Genomic DNA, 8,395 nt, shown 5'->3' on the forward strand with positions numbered 1-8,395 from the left:
GCTAACTTTTAACAAGTTAATCCTGCTTTCAGAGAAAAATCCAAATTTACCATTATCACTCAATGAGTGTCCAGTGAATCCATATGAAATGGGCTTTTATCTGTGTCTTTCCCTGGTGGAGGTCTTATCCATAGGATAAAACAACTGGCACTAACTAGCACATCCAGTAGTAATTTCAGCAAAAGGCTGAGGATTGAATGGATCTAGGGGATGAGCTGTCCTCACCTTCACCTGCTCTTTTAGAGAAGGAAGGAGTTGCATAGATGAGGAAGCTTTGCAGTATCACTCTGTCTGCTGTGATTATATGCTGAAGCCTAGTCTAAGAGCTTTGCCGGCAATACTTTGTGCAAACTTTGATGTTAAAGTAAATAAAAGCTAAAGTCATGACCTGTGCTATTGCAGCAGCTGGTGACCAACATGCTCCCTTTTCCATTTCAGACACTGCTTTACAGCACCTTGCAGAGCTAAGAAAATTAGACATATCATGTAACAAAGAGATTGGTGGTGGCTTTAAAGACTCAACAGCTCATTTGGCCAGCTTGAAAAATCTTGAAGTCCTTGATCTCCACCAGTGCTGTGTAACAGAAGAGGACATGACCGTTTTGTGTAAGGACATGTTGAGGAAATCCATTAAGAATCTAGGTTTTTACTTCTGAAAATATCTCAAAGGCATAAGAGATTCTGCCTAACCTCGTCTAGCAGGTCTCAGTACTTTTTTCACTAGGCAGTTCTGCAAGTGCTGTGTGCAGGATAGCCTGCTTGATCAATATGGAATTTTTTTTTGTTGCTGAATCGAAGGAAATCTCATAGTGTCTGATCCCGTGTGGAATTAAGGACCTGAATCCACCATGATTCAGACCCATGGTGGGAATATAGAAACTGCTAGCAAGCACGCTTTTTTTGATAATCAGTAATTTTGCAAATAGCCAGGGACAGTTCCCCTGCTGGTATAAATTAACATGGATCCAAGGTGCATATGTGCATGTAAACGTACTGCCTAAAATTCACTTAGTGAACTATACGTCAAATAGAGTGATGTTAGGAGGTCTTGCGTTGCTGCTGCTGTATGCTTTATAGAAAATCTGAAGACTGCAGGCTCTGGTTTGATTTGGTCCAACTCATAAACAGTGTTAGGAAGAAAAAGAAATTTCCCATTTAATCAGTGAGACAGTTTATTTTTCTGTGTGCATTATCGTAATTTTTTGGCATTGGTTCTTACTCTGTAGTACAACAAAAATTCCCATGACTCAAAGCCTATATTGCCCACATATCATTTTCCATCATGATAAAGAAGGTAATCTGAAAAGCTGCTGCTGAAGCATTGGGAAATATTAACCATTACTAATAGCAATCATGTTTTATTTTTAATGTATTGACTAATAGAGAGTAATAACATTAATATAAAGGAGTTTCAGCCAGCAGTGAAGACATTTGGAAATAACCCCCATCTCATTTAATGTTAAATTCCCTACCTCATTTAGAAATTTTCAACAGGAAGCAGTGTTCTGACAACCTTCCACAGAGTAAGTAATACCTAATTTCTTAAACATTCTTACTGAAAATGGCATGGCTATTTATGGACTAAAACATTACTCACCATAAATTTGAGTGTCAAAACTTGGCCTTGACTTTTGGATTGATTTATAAAGAAAAGAAATTATGTCAGGGAAATGTACAACTACATATTTTTTCTGGATCAGTGACTGTCTAATAACTATTTCATATTTTTGTAGCCCAGGTGATACCTTTACTCTCCAGTCTTCAAGAGCTGAATTTATCCTCGAATAAAAATGTAGGAGTTTCATCTGATCCTCTTCTGGGCAGGCTCAGGTTTTTACCAAAGTTGAAATCTGTGGCCATCAGCAACTGTGGTTTAGGCGAACAGTCGTTTTCATCACTAGGTAGGAATGGGGTTTTTTTAAAGTGTGTCTCTTTGTGGGACAAAGCGTTTCGCTTTGGCTGAGCTCCAAAGATCATGGTTACACCATACCACAGTCCCGAGTGAAACAGCCTGTGATGAAACCAGTGCTCCATGGGACCTGGTTGCAAGCGAAAACCATTGTCTGTCTTCCCTCATTATACCTGACTGGATTAAGTCCTTTTAGTCCTTTGTTTGACAGCAATCTTCTGTATGCTCACTAATTTTGGAAGAGAAAGGAAAGCATGCTATCATTTTATGCTGTAATTATAGTTTTGTTTTAAGACTGCATTTGCAGTTTAGTTAGGTAAAGTTTTGACCGAAGGTTTTTCATCGCACTGCAGCTGAAAGTTTCAGTAGAAACTTTCTGGGATGGAGTTAAGCAATGGGCAATGGAGGAACTGAAGCAAAGGCTGCAGTAGTAGATAAGATACTGTGCAGCCATGAAGAAAAGTCCAACAGGATACGTAAATTCAGCCTCTTTTACCTACTTAATTGCAAATCTCAGTGGATTAACAGGTACGCTGTCCCTTTGATAGGCATGTGATGGCACACAAAAATCTAAGTACGAAGGGATCTGTTAGTTACTGTGGTTTATGCAACTATAATATATTTTGTGCTGTTTAGTAGTGACATTGAAACCTGTAGTAAAACTTGATTGCTTTCAGCAAGCAGTAACAGGCTAAACTGGTATGAGTTCCCTGCAGGAAGAGTACTATATTTATATCATTACAATTATGTAAGAGTGACATCACGGAAATCAGTGTTGTCAAAAGGCACAGACTATTTCACCTTGCACGGTGAGTTCACAGCAAAAAAATTCTCTTTACATTGATATAAAATGATTTGAAACAAGCTGTTGAATTAAATTGACTGCAGTGGGACAAGACCAAGCCAATAAAAAGACAGGCATGAAACCCCTCCACAGAGTCCTTAAAGATTCCATAGGCAGGCCCTTCTTATATTCTTTTGTCTGGCTTTTATTCGGATAAAATAAGTCATACTAAGCCCAAGTAGGCAGCCTGTGAGGAACCTATTTACAGGTGAATTGCCGGTGAGGTGTCTGTTGAGGCTACGTTGTTTTCTCTTAGTAAGCAGAAGTTGTTGGGTTTAATCTTTTCAGCTGAGGCTGCCCTTCACCTTCCTGAACTGGAGATATTAGACCTTTCTTGGAATAAGTGCGTTGGTGGGAACCTAAAGCTGCTTTTGGGAGCGCTAAAGCTTGCAACGGAGATTCAAGTGTTAAGACTGAGCAGCTGTAACTTGGTGGCTGAAGATTTGGCACTTCTAAGTACGTATAACATGGTATTTACTAGCAGTCGAGGAGCCCAGGGCATTTAGACCACAATTCAGAAGGGACTTGTTCCATGGGCTGAGCACGTTTTTGCATACATCAAATGAAAAGATGGAAAATACAGCAGTATTTTTCCCAGAAAGGGTTTTCATTTTGCTGAAGTCTGTGTCCCCTGTACATGCACAGTGCAAAAGCTGAAAAGGATAAAATGCAAAGAATCTTCTAGCAGTTTTATCTATTAACACAAAAAAGCAGCACTTAGAAAATGTAAGGCTTGCATCTGTTTTTTATATCAGATATTTAAAGCTGCCTCTGAGAAGTTTTATTTTCCTTTGTTGCTGGTTTTGGGTTCAGTAGAAAATGTATGTGCTGACAGCCAGTAATACAGGCACTACCAGCTCTCAGCCCATTAGGTGTGTTTCTGGAGTCAAACTATTGTGGGAGAATTAAAACAGAAGTATTTTCGCCCACCTCCTAGCAGCTGCTGAGAAATACTGGAAAATGGGAACCTGACGAAGAAATAAATTCTAGGATCTTTTAAAAAACCTGTTTATTTTATAATCTTCCTTGTGATTCTGTGGGCCTGACTCATGGGTTTTGAGTGTCTGAGATTGGCAATAGCTGTGCAGCAGCTATTAAGGCGCTGTAATCTGAAGGCTGGTGAGATGAAGCCTGAATGTTTTTGGCTTTACAAACATCACCCTTCATGGGTGTCTCTTTTGCCAATCATATGTTAAGGATCCCAGTTCGTTTTAGGGTATACTAGGCCCATTACCCTCCCACAGTGAGAGGTGGCTGCTGTAATCTCAACTAACTTAGCTTTCCTCTTTCTAAATCTCCCTGTGTAAAGACTATCTGCCTATTTTAATTGGTGCTTGATATACCCTCCTTCCAATGGCTCAAAGGTTTGCAGGTTGCCATACAATTTTAACCTGATACTTCTGTTCCCTTTGATCGCCTATGTTTTAAATGTGGTACACTCCTTCAGCTGTGATAAAAGTCTTTCTGTGATCAACAGCAATTTTACATTGCTGAGTGGATCTTGCTGTTTGACTACTGAAAAGCTGTAAATAATATAGTATTAAAATACTACTCTTCTTACTTACAAGCTTTTAAAGCAATTGCCAGCATGTATTAGTTGTGTTTGTGTCTGTCATTTCTTGCAGCATTACTGACGCAGGATGGCCATCTAGCCAGATTACGGAAGCTGGATTTGAGTTACAATAACAACATCTCTGATGAAGGGTGGGTCGTTTTCTGTCAAGGCTTAGCAGTATTCAAAGAACTCTCAGAGCTGGATGTCAGTCTTCGCCCATCGTCCCGCCGTGGCTGTGGGACATGGTTCAGTGAGTTGTTAGCAGCACTGACAAAGCTGCCTGCCTTGGCAGAGCTGGGGCTGCAAAGATGGGTCCTTTCAGAATCCCAGCGGAAACGGTTGGAAAGCTTTAATCAAGACAACAAAAGAAACATTCGTTTTGACTGTTGACGGAGGTTGAAGGTTTCTGGAAGGCCTTTCACAAGCAGCACATGAACCAAGTATTTTGTGTCACTGACTTAGAAGACTGCTGATTTTTTAGTAATCTCGTCTCATAAGAGCTCATGAAATAGTTCTACAGTTACAGAAAAATGGTTATTTAACCTTCTGGATAATTCCATTTAATAACATACTCTTTCAGATTCTCTGGGCCATGCTTACACTACTGTATATGCTTCATCTTCATGTTGCAAGTACTGCAATGACTGTCAAAAGAGCAATGATGATTTCAGATGGACACACTGCAGGTCTGCCAGTGGAGGGAAGTGGCGGGGGGGGGTGCTAACGCAGGTGGGTGGGCAGCAGGAGTGTGGCCTCATGTATATAAGGAAAATGCCTCTAATGTGAAAATACTTGAAACTTCTGTTTTAAATTTTAGTTTCTTCTCCCCCAAAACTTTTGCCTTTTCATGAATGCATTAAATCTACATAATTCTGAGATTTGGAAAGTATCCCAACAATTCAGGATTGTGTAATAGTCCAGTAAAGAGAATACAGAAGGAGCTGTTCTGACTCTGCTCTGGCCCTCGATGCCATCTCATAGTGTAGATGAGTCCTGTGTACAGAGTCAGCATAAAATCAAGGTAAGAAACCTTGTTTTTGTTGTTGTGTGGTATCTTTGCATGTCTCGGTCAAGGTTAGATCAGAGACATGTCCTGTGTGGCAGGTTAGATCAGAAACATGTCCTGCTACCTTAGCAAGGATTTTTGACAAAAAGCAATCCATAAGCATGCTGAATAAAGCTATGCATTGGCTTCAGGATGCTTCAGGGATGTTCCTTTTCATCCTGAGCTGTTTCGGCCTTACCCAGAACGCGCTTTCCATATAGACTCTTTTATGACATGAAACACAAAACTGGACTTCCAGGTCTAAGAGTCTCATCTAGAGCGTTATGGAAGCCAGTAGGAGTCCCCGCAGTGCATTCATGCTTCCTGCATTCAGGATTAATCCGTTAACTTTCTCAACACCTTGTGACATAGACAATGTTCTTATCCTTACCCTAAAGATGAAGGAAATAAGCAGTCTGTTACTCAAAGCCATGAGGCAGCTTCTAGCTAAGAGTGCAGCATCCTGCTCTGTGCTCAAGGCTTGTTAGAAAAAACATCAACTTGGGACATGCAAGCGGCTCCTTATTTTTTTTTGTTTGATAATTTCATGTTTGGCATTTTATTGTATGTGCTTACATAGAGCCAAATTCTGGCATAGTCATTTGTGTCGTGGAGCATGTTAACCCACACGTGAGCTCAAACGCTGCAGTGGGATTATTCGTTGGTAAGGTATTTTAGGAAGTAAAGATATTAGATCTGCCCACTGAGTGAGGAGTCTTAGAGAAATCCTGAGGCAGCTTGAGGGATAAAGTACTGCTCAATTAGCTCTGAGTATATCTACATGCTGCAACGGTCTCCTGGAGGAGAGGCAACAGGATCATTCAGTAGCACTTTCCTAACTTGTTAAGACCCCTCTCAGCAAGTTCTCCCATGCAGGTGCAGATCAATATTCAGCTTTCAGTCCCAGTGACCCTTCCAACATCAGCTTCTCACTGGTGAAGGTTATAACCTGCAGCTGACCATGCTGTGCTGGTGCCTCTTGATTGCTTAATCCATGATTTCATGTGAGGGTCTCCATGGACTTCCTGGTTTGAGTTTCAGTTCCACTCAGAATGCACGCTTGACTCCCCCAGCTCTGAGAAATTTGATATGAATTGGAGTGTATTGGTCAGAGGTAGCCTGGGATTGCTGCTGTGTGGGATCAGTTATTTTCTACGGAGATCCTCAACCTCTGAAATGAAGCAGAGCCCCTGTTTCATACAGGGCTAACAAGAAAGACTTTCAAGCAGTGTCTTAAACCAGGAGAGTTATTCTAACGTGGAAGTACCATCACCTCTGTTAAACAGCCTCACACCAACCTCTTCTCTTAATCTCTTGCCTTCCTGTGACTTTATTCCTCAAATCTGCCTCTGGTCCAACTAGAAAATTGATCCTTTATCTGTTCTATGAGAATCCCTCTGAATCACTCCTTTCCCACTTGAACCTCTAATTCAGTAAAGCAGCTGGCCCATGTTTAATGTCCAGTATCTTACTGACTGAACTGGACTTCAGTGTTGGGGTTCTTTGCTTCACCACAGTTGGGTTTCTCATTCTTAGCTCCAGAGCACAGTATGGACTCAACGCTAGCAACCCCTCCGCTTGCTGTTCATGATCCCTTTCTCAGTCTTTAGCCCTCTCATGGTCCTGTTATGCCACTGTTGTGCCACTAAAAGTTTTTATTAAATCACTTTGTCCTGTCTACCTGCCACTCTTCCCACAAATCTCTCTCTTCCATTGATTTCCTCCTCAGCAGTCTCTGGATCATCCTTCTCTCTGTTCCTCTTTGCCTTCACTTAGGGTGAAAAAATTTCATAAGACACCTGCAAACAATTAAACCAGCATCAGTTACCTAGTAAAATGAAAAATCAAACCTGAGCCATCCCCCTTTTCTGCACGCCCAGCTCTCTCTGGCCAACAAGCACGTTAATGGATTTCAATATCAATCAGTTCAAGAGCTGGACAGAAGATCGATCCATACCCTTGATGCAGATGTAGCTGCAGCATCCAGAGCGCACTGCCTGGAGGTGGAGCTCTATGGAGAGCTGGGTCTCAGTGCCCCTGCCTTCACCACCTCCTTCAGGATGCCACAACCTTCCCTGAGGCAACTCAGACCAGGGGAGGGAGAGCAGGACTGCAGTTCCGACCAGCCAGTTCGACTAAAGAAAAGGTTCTGCTCCCACCCACCTGCGCATTTTGAAGCTGCACAGTGGCTGGTTCCAGTCCAGCTCTGTGCTTTATGTACACTGCAAATAACACCCTGGAGGCGTTTAGAGTTTAAGAGGTAACTGAGCAATACAGAATAAAAACTTGACATCAGATGTCTAGGACAAACAGCTATGTGTAACATGCCTTGGGAAGACATGGTTGCATATAAATTTGGCATGCCAGAATTACAGTTAGGAGTGTTTGTCATGGTTCTTTTGAATAACAAAGGTGTTATGACAGGCCAGGGCCCAGAATTATTGCAGAATGTTGCATTCTGCAGACTCCCTGCTTTCAAGTAGGCTTGTCATACACAGACATTTTACAAACTGTCACCAAGCTATCTCGGCGATGAGCTATAACACTAAGGATCTGACAGCTTGCAGTCATTCAAATACTGTAGCTACAGATTGTCAAAACATCGCGAACAGTTTTGCAAAAATGTAGAGATACTTTCAAAACAGCTTTTTACACCTCTGTAAGACAGGGTGGTAATGCAGGTTCTGGTAGAAGTGCATGTATTCTGACTGCCTGGAATCCTCCTCCACATTTCCAAACAAGATACTGATCATTTCTGAATGTAAAACTCTTTAAATAACTGCTAGTAGCTGGGGCCACAAACATTGTTTCACTCTAGATATGGCTGTACCTCACTGGACAATGGATTTCTAAGAATTGCATGTAAAATACTTCAGGATTTAGAACAAAGAACACTTCATTGCACCAGATTCCTACAGATTAATTTCCAATTAATCAGCTGCCTCTATGCTTTGAGCTAACACGCATTCAGAATGAGACATCTCAAGAATATTTCAGAATCTGCCTGAGCTGAGTCAATGTTGACAAAAACCCAAAAACAAA

The 8,395-nt window shown here is 41.4% G+C and overlaps 1 protein-coding gene across 6 annotated transcripts in view; it reads left to right on the plus strand.

The window, feature by feature from the left end:
* Positions 1-8,247, plus strand: part of LRRC31 (leucine rich repeat containing 31) — a 58,831-nt gene extending 50,584 nt beyond the window's left edge. The window contains exons 8-11 of one of the 6 annotated variants that reach the window (XM_037406145.1): positions 439-606; positions 1,734-1,901; positions 3,042-3,209; positions 4,379-8,234. In XM_037406145.1, coding sequence (XP_037262042.1) covers positions 439-606; positions 1,734-1,901; positions 3,042-3,209; positions 4,379-4,698 — 824 coding nt within the window. In that variant the 3' untranslated portion in view covers positions 4,699-8,234. Of the gene's footprint in view, positions 1-438; positions 607-1,733; positions 1,902-3,041; positions 3,210-4,378 lie in introns of all 6 variants that reach the window. The other 5 variants (XM_037406148.1, XM_037406147.1, XM_037406146.1 and 2 more) reach the window with 5 other exon arrangements.
* The last annotated feature ends 148 nt before the right edge of the window (positions 8,248-8,395 follow it).

This window comes from Falco rusticolus, chromosome 13, assembly GCF_015220075.1.
Source record: "Falco rusticolus isolate bFalRus1 chromosome 13, bFalRus1.pri, whole genome shotgun sequence".
Taxonomy (NCBI): Eukaryota; Metazoa; Chordata; class Aves; order Falconiformes; family Falconidae; genus Falco; species Falco rusticolus.